At 55.3% G+C, this 19328-nt stretch overlaps 1 protein-coding gene across 2 annotated transcripts; it reads left to right on the top strand.

Annotated features, from left to right (window-relative positions):
* On the top strand, positions 1–19328 carry LACTBL1 (lactamase beta like 1). 2 transcript variants are annotated; one of them, XM_036025509.1, is made up of 8 exons: positions 1–160; positions 467–538; positions 5214–5349; positions 6567–6676; positions 8738–8895; positions 9785–10023; positions 13721–13826; positions 16027–19328. In XM_036025509.1, exons 1-8 carry the CDS (start codon positions 158–160, stop codon positions 17006–17008), a joined length of 1806 nt encoding a protein of 601 aa, XP_035881402.1. In that variant the 5' UTR covers positions 1–157; the 3' UTR covers positions 17009–19328. The 2 variants fall into 2 exon arrangements, with proteins under 2 accessions (XP_035881402.1, XP_028369883.2); XM_028514082.2 differs by having other exon boundaries at positions 408–538.

Genomic DNA, 19328 nt, shown 5'->3' with positions numbered 1-19328 from the left:
TCAGGCGCCACATCTGCCAGCCCCTGAGAGCCTGGGAGGAGCCTGCGCCTCAGAGCGCGGGAAGCCAGCCCTGCCCCCTGGAACTCAGGGGTCTGAGAGGCACAGGCCAGCCGCAGCCGGGCCTGCATTGCCCTGTCTCTCCTGAGCCTTCCAGTAGATGGTGAGTTGGGGGGCTAAGCACCCTGGGGGGCCGACAGCGTGACCAGCTCTCTCAGTTGGGAGGCAGAATTTGGGATGTTCAGTGCTTAAGGCAGGACAGACCTGGGCAGACCCAGACAGGTGGACACCCTTGCAGGTTTTCTGAGCCGGCTTCCCCCTGGGCTTCGAGGCGGAGCTCCACGAAGGGGAGGGGGTGCCTCGCCTCCCTCTCCTCCCAGCATTTCCCTGTCCCCTTCCTCTCTTTGCAGAGCGCTGCCCCTGAGATCTCTCTTTGCTTTCGCACCTGTACCTGAATTTCCCACCCCAGCGTCTCCTGGGCTGTGGACTTGGCCGTCAACGAGCTGGAATCCTGCGCACCTCGGAGAGAATGAGGAGCCAGGTGAGGCGCGGTCCCGCACAGTCTGGCTGTGAATGTTTAGCCTAGACCACCCCTTGGCACCCTGCCCCCATCCCATCCTTTCTGGAGTGCGTACCACTGGCCTGGACGGCTCGAGGGTTTTCTGTGCATTAACTCGCTGAACTCTCAGAACCAGCCAGAAACCGCTTCTCTCCCGTTTCACATCTCCAGGCCTCTGACTGGAGCGGCCACGACTCATCCCCAGCTCCCCGCCCTCCCAGCTCTGTGCCCGTGACCTGCTTACCTCTGTCTTCCAGAGAAATTAGTGTCGGCACTGGCTGCCCACTGGTGAGCAGCTTCCTAGGGGCTTCGCATGCGCCACCTCACTTGCCCTTACCTAAATTCTATGGGGTGTAGGGACAAAGGTCATTCGCACTATGCAGGTGAGGAAACCGGGACTCAAAGAAGCGAAGTCATTTGTCCAAAGCTAGTAAGGGCAGAACAAGGAACCGGTCTTGCTTCGCCTGGGACCGGAGACCTGCGTCGGACCGTTCCGCTGTCCTGCGGGCCCCATGGGAGACAGGTGTTGGCCACCGGCACGGAGCCTCAGGGCGTACGTAGCACTGTGCCCAGCACACAGCTTGCCCTTGGGGGTTGCTTCTGAATGTGTGCCTGGCCCAGGAGGGCTGTCCCAGGGTGAGCGGTGAGAAGGAGGGAGGAAGTGGGGGGGGTCTGTGGGCTGGAGAGCAACCCCTGGGAGGAGCTGGGGGAGCTGTGGTCAGGGTGGGCTTTGGGAGAGCCTGGCTCTTCCTGGGGCCCTCCCGCTGCCAGCGTTTTCTAGCTGGAAAGGTAGAGGGGAGAGACTCCTAGTGGCTGTGGTTAAGTCAAAATGTGAGCAGCTGGTGAGCAGCTTAGTGGTTACATACTGGCTGCGCCATAAGGGCTGTTGGAATAAATCCTGAGACTGGAGGTGGATGTGTGAGGTGAGCTGGGCCCCAGAGGGGAGCTAAAAGATGGGGGTGCAGAGACCCCCGCCACACGCAGAGGGCAGGGGGTGCACAGCACGGAGCTCGACCCCCAGCTCCGTCACCTGCTCTCCATGGCCTTGGCAAGTCATTTACTGCCTGCACTTCATTCTTCACCCAGGAAGGCTGTGCCGCAGGTGCCTGGTCAGGGAGATAGGCAGGCTGCGCGCCAGGGCGTCCCCCTGGCCCTGCCCCGGGCCCTGTGCTCACGCTCAAAGGGCAGCACGTTCACACTTCCCTTCTGCACAGACCTGCCGCCATGTGAGAGCCCCACTCACTGCTCCGACACCCAGGGAGAGACATCTGCAGGTTCTTGGGATCTTTAACGGCTTCATTAAAACAAAACAAAACAAAACAAAACAAAACAAAACTGGGGTATAGTTTACATGCAACAAAATCCATTCGTTTTGGTGTACAGCTCTACGCATTTTGACAACTACATACAGTCCTACAACCACCACCATATCAAGATACAGAGCATTGGCCCTGGCTGGTGTGGCTCAGTGGACTGAGTACCAGCCTGTGGACCAAAGGGTCGCCGGTTCGTTTCCCAGTCAGGGCACAGGCCTGGGTTGCAGGCCAGGTCCCCAGTGGGGGGCACGTGAGAAGCAACCACACATCGATGTTTCTCTCCCTCTCTTTCTCCCTTTCTCCCCCTCTTTCTAAAATATAGGTAGATAAATTCTTTAAAAAAGAAACATATAGAACATTTCCATCACCTCCCCACCCCCTTCTGCCTCTTGCAGTCTACCCCATCTCTACTCCGGGCAGCCACTGGGCTGTTTTCTGACCCCACGGTTTTGTCTTTTCCAGAGTGTTATGAAAGTGGAAGGATAACAGTCTGTAGCCTTTTGAGTCTGGCTATTTCACTTAGCACAATGTATCTGCAATCCAGCCACATCACTGCATATACTGGTGGTTTGTTCTTTTACTTTGCCGAGTAGTATTCCATCGTATGGATATACCATAGGTTGTCAATGCATTCACCAGTTGAAAGACATTTGGGTTGTTTCCAGTCTTTGAAAATTATAAATAAAGAATGGCTTCAGTGTAAACCCCAGACTCTACAGCTGGAAGATGCTTACGAGGTCGAATGAGATTTCCAGGTGTAAAAGTAAACTCTTTACAAACAGCCCCGCTCTCTCCAGCAGTTGAAGAAATGGAGTCCCCAAGAGGGGGTGGGGCTCGTCCAGAGGTACAACTGAATCAGGGAGTGGGGCTGAGATTTGAACCCAAGTCTTTCAACTTGCAGGGCAAGTTCAAAATGCACTTCCTGAGCACCTGCCAGTGTCAGGTGGGGTGTCAGGTTTTGTGGGCAGAGAAGCCAAGAAGGCATGACCCTGGCGTTAGGGACACTTGCCACCTGGTTGGGAGCCAGGCAAAGAAGCCAGGAGAAACCAGGGCAGGTTACTATTACAATGCAGTAATGGGGTGTGCACAGAGAGGAGAGGACCTCGGGTCTGCCTGGGGGAGAATGAGAAGTCTTCCCAGTTGCCCGTGGGTTTGGAGGGAGGAACAAGTTTGTTGAGGGGAAAGGCCAGCCAGGGGGAACGGCAGGTGCAGAGGCCCAGAGGAGAACAATGCAGGGCGTGGGAGCTCAGGGACGCAAGGGGGAGGAGCCGGGGCAGGAAGGGGTCCGTGGCACTCACTGGTCAGCATCAGGTCACAGACAGCCTCTCCGGTCAGACGGTTCCCTCTGGGGCGGCATTGGCATGTAGGACAGGAAGGACCCTCATCATGGAAGAGAGTGGAGGACGGGACGGAAACTCAGTGAGGCTGCAGGGAGCGGAGCCTGGGAAGCAGGCGTCAGTGCACGCAGACACTAGCACGTTTCAGAGACGGCCCAGGACCCGGAGGGGGCGGGCTGGGGCGTTTAACCAGTGGTGCCGAAACGACTGATTATCCGTGTGAAAAAAGTGAGATCCCTTCCTCACACCGCAACCAGAAATATTGTTGTGTGAAAGTATAGAAATCTATATTTAAGACCTCTGCAAAAAGGATTTCCGAGGCACACTCAGCAAACACACACACACACAGCAGACAAAAAAGACAGAGCGGATAAATGTGATTGGCAGCAACCAAAGCCCACACCGAAGCCCTCCATTCGACAGTAACGGCTGACAGGGCTCACCACGTGCCAGACGAGATGCCCTCTGTACACATTCACTCGATCCTTGCACATTTGTGAGGCAAACGCTGTTGGTATATCCATTTCACAGGTGAGGACTCAGGAGCAGAGAGGTTAAATCCCTTTCTTAAGGTCACACAGCCAGGAAGGGGCTGAGCTAAGATTCAAAATCAGGCAGCCTGGCCACAGGTTCTCCACGACACTGTTCTGCCTCTCTGTGGACAATGAACAGAAGTCACCACAAACGCACCATGACGAGGCCAGCCGTAAGCAAGGGCACCTAAAACTGACACAGAGCTCCAAGTGAGGAAAATGGAATAGAAAAAAAAACAGGCAATGGATAAAAACAATCCACTCACAGAAAGGCAAACACAAATATCTACAATAAACACATGAAAAGGGGTTTCCACCTTCTGAGCAATCCAGAAAAAGACAAGTTAAAAGTAGCGATGAGAACCACAGGCGGTGGGACTGTGGACTGGAGCACGCCTGGAGGGCACTGGGGAGAATCCGGTTAAGCTGAGGATGGCCACATGTTCCTGCCCAGAAACGCCGCTCCTGGGCACAGTGACGCAGCCTCGAATGAATAAAATACTCACGTTTTTAAGGCAGCCTGGCCCAGCTCCGTGCTCTGTTGCATAATGAAGTATATTCACACAACAGCATACTCCACAGAAACTGAAATGAATAACCCCGAACTACACATATCAAATTGGGCGGGGGGAGCAAGCTGCAGGAGGATAATACAGCAGGGTGTCACTTATATGAGTTTTAAGACGTGCGGAAGGGTACCACGTGCTCTCTGTGGATGCACAAACACAGCCCAGGAATGAAAGTGTGTGTGACGATAAAGCACCAAGATCAGCACGGGGGTTTCGTTTGGGGGGATGGGCAGGAGGGTGAAATCGCAAAGGGTGGCACAGAAGGTTTCAACTCTGCCGAGAATGTTTTATCTTCCTCCACCCACTCACTCAACAAATATTCGCTACGGCCTGTGATGTGCCAGGGAGCGCTCTAGGCGCTGGGAATGCCACCGGGAACAAAACCACCCAGGACAAACCACAGGCCACGGAGGAGAGAAGGACAGCGAGGAAGCAACCCCCCCCCCCACCCTTGGGGAGCGCAGCCTCGGTCAGGTAGACCGGTTGGCAGCCGCTGACCAAACTGTTCTACGACAGAGAGGTGGGATCTGCCCCACAATGGAGGCTTTTCCCGAGGGCCTTGCAGGGGACCTGAGTGAGGAGAGCGGCGGAAGGTTTCACGGAGGGGTGCGTTTCAGGTGGCTGAGACAGATCACCGAGCACGTAGAACAGAGAGAGCCGGCCCTGCAGAAGGAGCAGGCTCTGCGGGGGCCCGGAGGTGCACAGCTACACGCACGGCCCAGCTGTTGAACGGGTCACACTGGGAAGGACCTCGGTTTCGTGGGTGTGAAATCACTCCCAGCTGTGGACTTCCACGATGCCTGGGTGGACCTGAGGCACAGGAGGGCCGGGGTAGGAGTCCCTCTCTCTCTTCCCCCTGGCTGACCCCCGTGGGGCCGGGCCCTGTGTCGTCCTCCTTCCAGGCCCGTTGGCGGCTCGGCCAGCTGAAAGTGAGAAGGAAGTGGCTCCTCCCGGCCTCCTGCAGCTTCTTCTTCCTGCTCTCCGTGCTCATGACGGGCTGCTTCCTGTGGCAGTACCACCTCCCCAAGCTGAAGGCCGGTGAGTGCAGCGACACCCTTGGGTTCCTCCCACCCACGTGGCCCTTGTGGGCTTCGAGCTGCCACTCCTGATCCGGGGTTTAGGGGACTCCCATGATCTCCACCGAGACGGAAACTCTGTGCGTCTGTGGACCAGCCACGGGATCTCTCTCCCTTTATGTCCTTGTGCACAAAATGAGGATCCCAATGCCTCCTCCAGACAAAGTGATTTATTCTTTCCCAGGAGTCTGTGGGCTGGCTGGGAGTTCTGCTGCTGGTCTAACCTGAACTCTCTCCCATGCAGCCGGCAAGTCGGCTGGGAGAGCTGGGTCTGGCCTTCCCTGCGGACTCTGGTTCTCCAGGCTGCTCTTCCAGGCTTGTCCAGGAGAGGGCGATATTCTCAGGGAGCAAAGGACCATTAGGACCTAATTTTGGAAGGCCCAGGATCAATGGTCAATTCCGCCTCATTCTTTTGGCCAAAGCAAGTCACAGAGCCAGCCAGAGTCCAAGTTCGAGGAGCTGAAGGAATTCATGGCCACAGTGAATCTCCAGCCTTGTCTCAGCGCTGGGCAGTCTCAGGAAGGATCTGAAAAGGGTGCAGCCTCCTTAGAGGGTGGGGGGACGCCTGGGGGCCGTGGGGACCATCCCTCAGCCTGAATCCTGCCCTGCCAAGGCCCAAACCTCCTCCCCCAAGGTTCCGAGGCAGCCACACAGTCAGGTCATAGCAGAGTGAGACTCGAGTTCCCCACGCCCAGAGGCATGGCTCTGGTGATGGACTGAAATGCCCCTTGGAGTTCGTGCCTGGAGCCTACGTGGGGCCCCGAGTCCACTTGTCCACCCAAACGCACAGTCAGAACCGGACAAGGGGAGGCAGGCAGACACACGGGTGGAGCCTGCCCCGAGCAGCTGGGACTTGTCTGGGTCTGCTGATCTCGTGGGAGGAGGGAGCTGGTCGTGCCCGAGAGAAGGGCTGCCACTGGGAACTGCGGCCCAATTGGTGTCTCGAAGGTCAGGCAGCCGCTGGCACGTGTGGAGCCACCCCTTCTCTAGGCACGCTCTGCTCTTTGCCCCGTGACGCCCACGGCTGGTCTCTGTCCCCTGGCGTCTCCTGGTGAGGCTGTTGCCAGCTGGGAGGGTGTGGCTCTGGCCTTAGCTGCCACCTTCCCACCTCCACCAGGATGACCGCTGGGCTCCTGTCCTGATCTCTGTCCCCTTTTCACCATGTGATGCCCCTGGCAGGTTCCTTGGGACTAGAAGCGACCTCTGCCCCTGTGAGGATGTGTCCCCAGCACCCTGAGCCTGTGCGCCTGGCCCACCCACTCCCCGTGCTGAAGGAGGCCCTGGAAAAGGTCAGTGATCCTGACCCAGGGGGGTGTGCAAGGCCTGGGCGATAAAGCGGGGGCACCTGCTCTGTGCTGGGAGTGGCGTTCATTCACTCACTCATCATGTAATTTAAAAGAAATTTTTTTTAGATTTTAATTTATTTTTAGAGAGAAGAGAAGGGAAAGAGAAAGAAAGGGAGAGAAACATCATTGTGTGGTTGCCTCTCATGTGGTCCCCACTAGGAACCTGGCCTGCAACCCAGGCATGTACCCTGACTGGGAATCGAACTAGTGACCCTTTGGTTTGCAGCCACACTCAATCCACTGAGCTACACCAGCCAGGGCTCATAATGTAATTTTTGAGCACGCGCTGACTCTAGGCTAGACACCAGGGACGTGACAAGGAGATTCTATCCTGTTCTTAAGAAGAAGCTACCAGTCTGGGAGTGAGGGGACAGTCGAGACACTAAACATTCATAACACAGGGTAAGAGTGAGGACAGAGAAGGCTTGGGGGGCGGTGGGGCACAGAGGAGCTGCCCTTGGGGTCCGGGAAGGCTTCTGGAGGGAGTGGTGTGTAGGCTGAGGTGTGAACAGGAGACACCCAGGGGATGTGCATGTGGACAGTAAGCGAGCTCGGGGAGGGGGGGGGGGGAAGGGCGTGCTCCAGATACAGGGAACAGCACGTGCCCAGACCCAGAGAGGGCAGAGTCAGTACAAGGCACGTAGAGAGAACCACAAGGACATTCAGTCTGGGGGCGGGGCCGTAGGTGGAGTGGGGAGAAGGATGAGATTGGAGAGGATGACAGAGCCCATGTCACAGAGGCCACTGGAAAATAACTAATGCCCCCCTCCCCCGACACACGCACAACCTGACACGTACTGCTGAGGATGGCCCAACAGTAGAGGGCGCTGTCTGCTAGCTCCGGTCTGTGCCAGTCAGGCCCCAGCCACTTGGGGCACTCACCCAAGGAGATGATCCGAAGAGAATGAGCAGCAGTGGGGTGGGGGAACTTGAAACTGTCAACCAGGGAACAGCTGGAGGGAAGGAGGCTAGTGCCTCCACACAAGAGAAGGCGCAGGCCAAGGCAGAGAGACACCGTTGCCGTCTGCAGATGCGTGAACAGCTGTTGTGAAGGGAAGGGCACTGAAGGGTCCCTGGTGGTGGGGTGGTCACAATCAGGAAAGAAAAAGCAACGACAGTAACCGTGGCTGCCTTCTGGTGAGCACCTGGTATGTGCTCACCTGTGTGTGTGAACCCCTCGTGAGTCACTGTGTGTAGAGCCACAGACTGAGATTCAGAGGCACAGCTAGTGCAGGGGTGGAGGCTACGGGTGGGCAGAGCTCCACTCGGGACAGGGAGACCCCTCGGCCGGCCAGTCAGGCCGTCCATTCAGGACTGGGGCTGCAGTTAGCATGGGGCTCTAACTCTGACTCCACCAGCCATTAGTCTCTTGGGCAAGTCACTTCGTATACCTCACAGACTCGGTCTTCTCATCTGTCAAATGGGGAGAAATTAGCACGGACTTATGATGAGGACTGAGACATGAGAATCACTTTATACCGGGCCTGGAACCTTCTAAATGCCGGTACGTGTGAGCTGTTGTCACCACCGATGCACGCCATCGCTGGGAAGAAGGGGGTATTTTCAATCAGTGTTTGGGGAGCACTTAGGGGCCTTCTAGAAGCAGTGACTTCGCCAGCACTGGGGGGTCACACTAGGCCTGTTGGAGGTTTTCTAGGGCACCAGACAAGGAAGGATTTGACCAGATCGGTGCTTTTGTCTGCTCCTTTCTTTCATGTTCTGCCAAGGAAATGTTTCTTTGAACAAAAACCTCACGAGGAAGCCCCACATAGGAAACGCATTCTAGTCATGAAACCTCACGCCTGCAGCCAGGGCGCGGCCCACCGCAGGGGCATGGTTTGGGGACCCCAGGTCTGGAGGCTCACTGGGTGAGGGGAGCATGGAGGGGAGCCAGGCAGGGGTGCTGTGGGCAGGGTGTGGTGCGGGAACGGGCCGGGTGTGCAGACGACAGGCGGGGTGTGTCCCTGCACCCACACTCCGAGCCCCCTGCTCTTCTCCTGCAAGGTGGACGGGACCCTGCGTGGGGCGCTGTCTGCCCCAGGGCTGGCTGCCATGTCGGCAGTTGTCATCCACAGCGACACCGTGCTCTGGACTGGGAACTTTGGGAGGAAGAACGGCTCAGACCCGGCTTCCGGGCCCCCCAATGAGTCCACCATGTACCGGTCAGCTGGGCGACCTCCAGGGTCCTGGGGAGGGGGTGAGGGATGGGAGACCTAGGAGGTAGGGGGACTCAAGAGAGTCATGACTTGGGGGGGTGCCTCCAAGGTGTGGGGGCCCTTTATAAAGTCCTGACGATTTAATAGATGAGGAGACTGAGGTCCAGGGGGGACCCCAGGGACAGCAGGTCAGGAAGGAGTCCCTTCTGGAGAGCGCTGAGTCCCGAACCTCCCTAACTGCAAGGGGCTCCCTTGTGTCCCATCCCCCGCCTCACCTCCACGTGCCACAATGGAGTTGTAACCAGTCCTGGGCCCTTGATTGCACAGTGTTGTTCCATCCTTTCTACCACCTGTGAAGCGGACAAGGACACTGAGTCTCAGAAAGTCTGGTACTGGCCTAAGACCACTCAGCCGGTGAGAGGCGGTGGGAAGGCCTGGGCGAGGGCCTGCCCCAGGGCAGATGCCACAGGGGCGTCCCACCCACAGCCTGTGGGCTGCATGCGGCCCTGCATTGCTATGGATGTGGCCCAACACCAAATCATAAATTTACTTAAAACCTTTCTCTTGCTCATCAGTTTTCATTAATGTTCGTGCACTTAATGTGTGGCCCAAGACACGTATGGCTCTTCTTCCAGTGTGCCCAGAGATGCCAAAAGATTGGACAGTCTAGGCTGGAGTCTCCATCCAGCCTGGCCCAGCCCAGCCCCGCTGCCCCTGGTATATTCTGCAGCATGTCAAAGCCAGCTCTACAGGGGCTGATGAATTTCCAGCTGAGCTGCTGAATAAGGTGGACTCGGTGCTTTCCTAGAAGGCTAGAAAGTTAGGGGCTGGGGTGCAGGGGAGAGATGGGTTGTGGGGCCAACCGGATGTGCCCTGTGCCCCCAACACTGTCCAGGATCTCCAGTGTCTCCAAGATCTTTCCGGTCCTTATGCTGTACCGCCTGTGGGAGGAGGGCATTGTGGCCTCTCTCGATGACCCCCTGGAGCGATATGCCAGCGCCTTCACCATCAACAACCCTCTGGGCGCGGCCTCAGCCCCCCAACAAGGGAGACCGATGGATGGGCTGGAGGAGGGGGGCCCAGCCCCAAGGCCTTCGCCTGTCACCCTCCGAAGGATGGCCAGCCAGCTCTCAGGTGAGTGGTTCTGAACTCACCTTGCTTGGCCCCAAAGATTTCAGGTGGGGGAACTGATGAGCAGATTCTCATGCAGCCAGGCGAGGCCCACTCCCTGCTCTGCTTCCTGCACTGGCCAGAGCTCCCTCTCACCCTCCCTGGGCAGTGGGCTGGGGGTGGGAAGAGCCAGGGAGGCAAAAGCTGACGTGAAGCCTGGGACTTTAGACAAAGCGGACAAACCAAGATCAGTTGGTAGGTCAAAAGCAAGTTGACATGTCAAGATCTAGTTACTAGATCAAGGACAAGTCAACAAGTCAATATTTGTAGACGATTCTCTAATGAAGACCTAATTTCCCTTAATATATAAAGAACACCCACAAATCAATACAGAGACCAACAACCCAATAGAAAAATGGGTAAAGGATGGGAACAGAATAGACAGTTCAGAGAAAAGGGACCACAAACGGCCCTTAAGAATACTAAAAAAATATTAAAAGATGCTCAACCTCATTCATAACAAAATTAATGCACATGAAGACTGCTGAGCGACATCTTCCCCCTTTCAGACTGGCAAAGGCCCAAACGCTGGGCGGGTGGAGTTGGTGGGTTGCGACGAAATACAGTAGTGGTGGGCATTTCAGCTGGCGCAGCCTGTGGGGAGGGCGCTCGGTCACCTCTGTCACAGTTAGAGATGCACATGGCCTTCGACTCGGAAACCACGCTTCTAGGACATTTGCAGATGTGCTCACACATGCAGCGAGGAGGTGTGAGTGTCGCTATTCACTGCAGTGCTGTGACAGTGAAAGAGTGACACAACCTAAAGGTCTATAAACAGGGGAATGAATTAACAAGATATGCCACAGTTACATGCTACAATCAAATACTCTGTAGCTTTAAGAAAAGGTAACCATGCTCTTTATGTGTTGAGATAAGAGTAAGCTATAATGTTAAGTGGGGAAAAAAGCTCATAGCATATGTGGTAGACTATCATGTATATAAATAATATATACATGTATACATACACATGAATGCATATACATAGTGCATGTGTATGTGTGCATGCACACACACACACACACACACGTGTGTGTCTTTGGAAGTGAACTAAAGCAGTTGGTACAATGGGTTGCATCCAGGGAGGGGAGCTGGGTGGCTGGGGACAGGGTAGGAGAGAATTTCTTCATCGTGTATCCTTTGGTGTCTGTTGAAGTTTGGGTAATGTCAATGAATTACTTGTTAAAAGTAAATTCCATGGTGATCGTAATAATAGTGGTGATGCAATAAGCCAAGATGAAGTGATGTAAAAGGAGGGCAGGAGCTGGCCGGGGTACTGGGTAGCACTGGACCAAAACAGGCTAGATGCTGCGGCGTAGCTCCAGAAGCTTCCGAAGCGCCCTCCGCTGGCCCACGTGGCCATCTGCCACCTGTGACTGAGGAGGGTGGGCTTAAAGCAGGGGTGTATGGGGGTGGTCACAAGGCTGAGCTGCACAGTGGATGATCCAGCCAAGGGGGAGAAGGCGGGCACCATGCCCCCCCCAAATACCCCTTATTGCTCATATTCGCAGTCACCAATCTATCACCCCGAAGGGCAGGAGTTCTTCGAGAGTGCCCACCATCCGTCACTTTACAAAGTGAGCTCAGGCCTGCATCTCAGCCGGTGAACGTGGCTGGTGCTCAGTGGGGGGCGGGGGTCCCCTGAGGCAGCCCAGGCAGGACGGGATCAGCCCTTGGAGGAGGCTAGCCTGGTCGTGAAGGGCCCGAGTACTGGAGTTCCTCCTAGCTGTGTGTCCTCGAGCTGGTCACTTAAATTCCCTGAGCCCCGTTTTTGTCCGCTGGGAAATGACGGGAGTTCAGGCTACTCCGGGGGGTTAAATGAGCTAACGAGTGTAGAGCGTTTAGCAGCGTGCCTGGCACACAGCAGGCACTTGTCAATGTAGCTCTGGTTATTGTGGCCAGGGGTAGACCAAGGTTTAGTGGGCCCTGATGTGAATATAATTTTGGGGTCCCCTTTAAGAATACAGTGTTATAAATTCAGAACTAGAGACAGGTCTTGGAAGGGGCCCCACAGGTGAGGGACTCTTAGGTTTCAACTCAGTGAGCCTCCTATTATTAAATCCATCCTATTTTTAATCTGACTCCAGGGCTCCCTCTAGGGGCGTGTTGTGAATTGTTCTTCATATACCCAGGGAACCCAGCCCAGGGCTCCTAAATGTTTGGTCATGTCTCCTCTTAGCCCAAAGGGGCCAGATGAGCATATAGCAGCTGAAGTAACTCCGTTCTAGGCCCCCAGTGTCTTTTACGATTGACCCTTGTCCTAATCTAGAGCTTCTTTTCCATTTTTGGAGCTTTTTATCCATTCTCTGAATTAAGTCTTGCAACACCTCAGAGGAAAACCACTGCAGGTGCTTCAGTCCACTTAAAGATGAGCAAACAGAGGCTCAGAGAGGTAAAGCACATGGTCTGGGGTCACACAGCATGAAATGCCACAGTCAGAACTTAAATCCAGGACTTGGGACTCCACCCCTCAGTTACTCAGACCAAAAGCCTTGGAGTCATCCTGATAGCTCTTACCCCCACACCCCCACACCCTCTCGGGGGGCAAATTCCATTGGACCCACTCTCAGATATGTCCAGAATCCGCCCACTCCTCACCACCTCCACTGCTAGCACCCGAGTCTGAGCCACCACCATCTACACATGGACTTTTCCAATGTGTAGAAGGCTAACAGGTCTTCTGCTAACAGTGTGCTAACAGGCTTCCCTGCTTCTGCCACTGCTGGAGTGACCTTGACAACATATATGTCGGATTACATCATTCCTCTGCCCACACCCCCTGCAGTGGCCCCATCCCACCCAGGGAAGAAGCCAGGTCCTTCCGGTAGCCTGTAGCACCCTGTAGGATCGGGTGCCCACACCCTCAATCTCTCTCACTTCCAAAGTCTCCCCCATCTCACTCCTCTCCAGCCACACCGGCTGTTGCATGCTATTATTCCTCAAACGTGCCAGGACACCCCTGCCTCAGGACCTTTGCACTTGCTATTCTCTCTGCCTTCTCAAGGGTCACCTCTGCAAGGCCTTCCTCTGGGCAAATTATTTTTCTCCACAGCACAACTATTTATCAGTTTGTTGTCCATCCCCTTCACTAGAATGCAAACTCCACATGGGCAGAGACTTGGTTCACTACCAGATCCCGGGTACCCAGGACAGTCCCCGGCACAAAACGCAGGCTTGAAATCAATGTATTGCTGAGTGGATGGATGGAAAGAACCCCGATCCTGTGATCCTTCCAATATTTGTCACATCTAATACGCAGAAAAGCCCAAGTGGTTAGCAGAGCCAGTTCCACAAAGCTGTTTGGCCACTGATCTCAAGAATTGTATGGAATCAAACTTCTGTGGTTGCCGATAATTATTTTTTGAGCAATGACTATGACCGGGTACCATGCTAAGCATTTTATTTCACCTAATCCTCACATCATCCCTGTGTCAGAGAGATTATTTCACTCAAAGTACGGATGGGGGACTGGGGCTTGGGAGGTTCAGTGGCTTGCCCAGTGAACACAAACAGGGTTTGAGTCTGTCCTGGACTATTTTTGTTTTTTAGACGATTTTGTTGTTGTTACTTTTCAACCCATGGGAGGTTGGGGGGGGAGTGCACCCAAAGGCCCATCACCCCACCCTCAGCTGGCCCAGCAGGTCTGACCACTGCTCCTCCCCAGGGCTGCCCAGAAGGCTCCGGGGCACTTCGCTGCTGTGGAGGGGCAGCACCCAGGAGGCCCTGAGCCTGCTCAAGGACGACGTGCTGGTAGCAGACCCGGGAACCAGGTGAGCAGTGCGCCTTGGCACTCTGCAGATGTCAGGGACCTCCCACGGAGACACATCCCACCCATAGAGACTGATCCCCGCATCCTGGATGGTCAGAGCCAGAAGAGACCTCAGGGGTCACTGGATACAGCCCCCTGTGCCACAGCTGGAAAGACTGAGGCCCGGAGAGGGATGGTGCAGCAAGGCGGGCTCTGTTCGAACCTCAAGTTCTTTCCATTCATCAGCTCAACATTTATTTTTTAAATTTTATTTGAATCATTGTTCAAGTACACTTTTCTGTCCTTTACTCCCATCAAAGCCCACCAACCCATCCCTCCCCACCTCCCTCCCATTTCCACCCCCTCCCCCCCGCCTAGTTTTTGTGCATGTGTCCTTTATATTTGTTCCTGTTAATCCTTCCCATTGTCCCCTGAAATTCCCTCCTCTCTCCCCTCTGGTCACTGTCAGCCTGTCCTCTATTTCAGTGTCTTTGACTATATTTTGCTTGTTACTTTATTTTGTTGTTTAGGTTCCTGTTAAAGGTGAGATCATATGGTATTTATCTTTCACTGCCTGGCTTATTTCGCTTAGCATAATGCTTTCCAGCTCCATCCACGCTGTTGCAAAGGGCAGGAGCTCCTTCTTTCTTTCTGCTGCATAGAATTCCATTGTGTAAATGTACTACAATTTTTTGATTTATTCATTTACTGATGGGCACCTAGGTTGCTTCCAGCGCTTGGCTATCATTGTAAATTGTGCTGCTATGAACATTGGGGTGCAAAGGTTCTTTTGTATTGGTGTTTCAGGGTTCTTAGGTTATAGTCCCAGCAGTGGAATTGCTGGGTCAAAAGGCAGATCCATTTTTAGTTTCCTGAGGAAGTTTCACACTGTTTTCCATGGTGGTTGTACAGAGCTCAATATGTACTGAGCACCCACTCTGCCCAGAATGTGCTAAACTGAGACGCAGCAGAGAACCAATCCAACCAGGCCCTCCTCATGGAATTTGCATTCTTGGGAGTCAACAGTGAGCATTCCTATCAGTGAAGAGAGGAACAAGATAAATACAGATTTTGTCAAGTCCATCACGGAAATAAATGGAATATTGATGAGATAGGGAGTGGACAGCTGGGTGGCCACTGAACAGAGAAGCCCAGCTCTGGGCGCAGAGGGGCTGGACGGAGGGCAGCTGGCATGCCCCTGCCTCAGAGGCACCCTTCCAGGCCTGCTGGCCTTTTCTTGGGGAGGGGGTGACGCCCGTTTCCAGACTTGCCCCTCTGCTTCTCCAAATGCTACACCTCAGGCGCCACTTTCTGAGGAAGAAAGGACTCAGGTGTGATTAGACACCTGCAGGCCGGAGTCCGGCTTTTGGCCCTGCCACTGTGACCTTGGAGGAGGCACTTTGCCTCTTGGAAACTCACCTTCCTCGTCTGTTTTTTTGAAATATTTAAAAAAAATTTTTTTAAAGATTTTATTTATTTTTAGAGAGGGAAGGGAGGGAAAAAGAGAGAGAGAGAGAAACATCAATGTGTGGTTGCTGGGGGCCATGGCCTGCAACCCAGGTATGTGGCCTGACTGGGAACCGAACCTGTAACACTTTGGTTCACAGCCCGCACTCAATCCACTGAGCTACGCCAGCCAGGGCTCTCTTCTTAACAGAGAGGCCACATTAATAAGAGAGGTCACATTAGAGTTCGGGAATGTCTAAAGGGATGTGTGGATGCTGGAATTACTCCTTCCCCAGAAAAGAAGAGAGGCATCTTATTGATTATCAGTGTCTGCCATGGCTGGGGAGAAGGGAGGGGTGAATCCTGCCTCTGGTTTCTTATCCTTGAGCTACATGACGGCTAGAATTCTCCCTCTCCCCCAGAACAGTCGAAGACTCTAGTTTTGCATTGCTAATGTAAATCGTACTAAAGTGTAAAGAGCCAGCAAGATTTGTTTTACCAGGGGCATTGCCTAGCCAGGCTGTCCCTCCACCTGCAGTGAGACCCAGGGCAAGTCTCTGCTCGCCTCTGGGCCTTCCTCTTTTGGGTGTAGAATTAGTGACCTCTGTCTCTCTGCTGGGTCTGACCATCTGGGATGCAGTGAGGCAGGTTCCTGACCGATCCAGTCCAAGGACACTCTGGTGGCATTTCAGACTGTTTGAGCAGGTGGGAAGGGGCTAGTTAGGGTCTGGAGATGTTCATCCTGGGCTGCATCCATTCCACCCCTCCCATTCCAGGTGCCATTACAGTACCCTGGCCTTCTCGCTTCTGGCCCACGTCCTGGCAGCCCACACGCTCCAGGGTGACTACCAGCGCTGGGTCTTGGAGAATGTGCTGGAGCCGCTGGGGATGGCAGACACAGGCTTCGACCTCACTCCTCCTATCCGCGCCCGCTTGGCGGTGGGCTTCTACGGCAGCGGGAGGCCGGCACCGCTCTACGACCTGGGTTGGTATCGCCCCTCAGGCCAAATGTACTCCACCCCTGCCGACCTGGCCAAGCTGGCCATGGCGCTCCTGGGCAGCGGGCCCCGGCGGATTCTGGGGCCCGACGCGGCCAAGACACTGCTAGCACCGCTGCTGGCCTGCCCGGGCGCCTACTTCGCCAACGAGACCGGCACCCCTTGGGAGTTCCATATGCAAAGGGGCTACCGCGTGGTCCGCAAGGACGGCGACTTGGACGGCTACGCCGCTACCTTCTCCCTGGTGCCACCGCTGCGCCTGGGCCTGGTGCTGCTGCTGGCCGGCCCGCGGCCATCCGGACCCGATCTGGTGGCGCAGGCCTATGATGTGCTCCTGCCGGCCATGGAGAGGGTCCTCCGGGAGGCGGAGCGCAGCCCGGCCCCACCACCCAGCGCGCGCCCCTTCACCGGCTACTTCACTTTCGCCAACCTGACCTTTTATGAGGTGCGCACCGGGCCGGCGGGCGAGCTGCGCCTGCGCCAGTTCGGGCCCCGCGTCGAGGCCCTGGTGCCCCCAGCGTTCCGTACCTTGGCGCTGCGCCACCTGCGCGGCAGGGTCTTCCAGCTGCACGTGGCCCGCGAGTTCCCGTGCGCGTTGCCGCTTGGCGACACCTGGCTCTCCCTCGAGGCCCAACACGGGCAGCTCGTCCACTTCTACCCGCTGGACCGCCACGGGCTGTCCCCGGGCTTTGACGTGCCGGGCCTTAACACGTACCAGGTGCTGCGGCTGCTGCGCAAGCCCGTGTTCAAGACCCAGTGATTCCCCGGCTTTGTGTGGGGCCTTCCCTGCCTCACCTGCCAGCTTTCCAACCCAGGTTTGGAAAGTGAGGCGATGGGGATGTCTCACAGAGAAACCGGGTAGCTGACAAAGTGGGGCGAGGCAGAGCTACTGCAAGTGTGATCCCCGGACCACAGCTGGTTTGCCAACTGTTTGTTATGCATGGGGTCGCGGGTGAGATGAGTTTTTCTAGCGGTTTCCGACTATCCTTCAGCTATGTGATTTTGTTTCACAATCTACATTTGATCTTTAAGACAGTTGAAAGCAGACTGATTCTGGAGGAGGTGCCACCCTTGGCTCCTGTGGAAGAAGCTCCCCTGGGCACCTCCTTGGGACTCAGGGCGTGCGGAGCAGCGTTTGAAGAAGGCCCAGGGAGTGCTCCCTCCCAGGCTAAGGAGTCCAAGGCTCCTCTGCGTTTGTGTTTCCTCGGACTCGCACATGGCTCCTCCTTCTCATCCCGTAGCCCCCAGCTCCCGTTCCCCTCTCCAGAGAAGCCACCCCTGCCACTCTCTCGGAGCCTGCCGCCCTCCCTGAGGGCACCACGGAAACCCACTGGTTTCTTTCCCAGCGCTGAGGGCGATCTGCTGTTATTTCTTTTATTTGCTTAAATAAGCGCCGCAGAGTTCAAGAAAGCAGGGGCTTCATCTCTCCTGCTCCCAGGTGTAGCCCCAGGGCCTGGCACAGCGCCCGGCATGAGAATGCAGCCAAGAAGTGTCTGCTCGTGGGAGGGACGAGGCTCAGGGAGGGGAAGCAATGTGCCTCCACCACATAGGAGTATAGGGACGGAGCCAGGGTGAAGGTCACGTCCTCTGACAGTTCCACCAGCCAATCCCTGGCCTAGGGTTAGCGGTCACTGTGGGCAGCGGGGAGGGGGCTAGGACAGCTCAGGGACAGGCGCAGGGAGAGCTGTTGCAGTAAACCTCCAGCCTCCCAGAATGACCTAGAGGGCGCTGCAGCTAACGTGGGGAAGCAGGGTGCTGGGATTTCCCTTCCGGGGAGATCAAGACTCCACAAAGGGAAGACCCAGGCCAAGGCCTCCGGCTGTAGACCTCATGCCAGGGTGGTCGGGCCACAGCCCCTTCTGGCCTAGAGGCCGAAGAGAGGGAAGAGGGGACGAGCCCAGCTGGGCCTTGGTCAGGGAGGAAGCCCGCCAGCCTCACGCCTGAGAGCACTCGGGGTTTCTCAGCTATTTCTCCAGGAGTGATGGGATTGAAAACCCAACGTGAGACCCTTGGTGGCAGAATCCCAGGCATTGGGGGCAAGTGAGAGGCACCCCGGCATCCTCCGAATCCCACCATTTAAGGAAATCAGGAGAGAGGTCATGCAGTGTCCAGGCCGCTGTCAGAGTGATCCTGAGAGCAGGGATGACAGCCTCACTTTTCTCCGGCCTGCCCAAGGTCACAAGTTGGTCCGTGAGGTTCTGGCTTGGCCTTGCAGGATTCCGCGGCTCTTTCTACCACTCCTTGTTGCCTCGGGGGGTGGGGCCTACGATGGGCTTACCTGGTAGGTCACCCGGGTGTGTGCTGTGCTGGCGGGGCTGGGATCACTCACTGTCCCCACTACAAGGGGGCTCCTTCCTCAGCCTCAGAGGCTCACTCCAGGGCTCGGTGTCCCTGGAACAGTGCGAGGAAGGGTCCAGCCCCAGGGTTGGTTTTGAAGAAAGAGAGGGAAGAAGAAGGAACCTGTAGATGGTACTGAACTGCTCCAGTGTCACAGGAGAGACAGGGAGAGAAGGTGGCAGAGCTTTCTGAGGTGCAGTTCAAACATCCAGGAAAGAGCCAAAAGAGCTCAGTTTCAGAGTAGAATATACCTGGGCATTCCCCCAGCCAGGCCACATTCAGCTTGACCTTGGGCACTTAAGACACCCGGCCTCTGTGAGCCTCAGCCTCCACCTTTGTGAAATGGGGTAGCAGCCCCCCCTTGTGCTGCGGCCAGTTCACACGGGCTGGCAAGAGCTAGCTACAGTTCCAGGGATTTTGTGAACCAGTTGTTAAATGCCATCATTGAAAATTAAATCGTATACACTTATGAAAGCATACATTGTATTAAAAGCAGACTCAACCTTAGCCAGCCCCTGATTATTTAACTGTTTTGTTATTATCCATGTTTTAAGGTTATTTATCACTTACATCTATCGTATCTGAATTCTGGAAATACTTTGTAATGATGCATTACTGAGCAGCTCTTCCTGAGCTGGTGACTCATGTTGGTGACTCATGTTGGTGGTTTGAAACTGGCCTGGGTGGGAGCATTTACACCAAGGCAAGTGGCAGTGACGGCAAATAAAGGCTTGATTTATTTA

The sequence above is a fragment of the Phyllostomus discolor genome, chromosome 5 (assembly GCF_004126475.2).
Source record: "Phyllostomus discolor isolate MPI-MPIP mPhyDis1 chromosome 5, mPhyDis1.pri.v3, whole genome shotgun sequence".
NCBI lineage: Eukaryota > Metazoa > Chordata > Mammalia > Chiroptera > Phyllostomidae > Phyllostomus > Phyllostomus discolor.
This window is presented reverse-complemented; position numbering and strand designations above follow the sequence as displayed.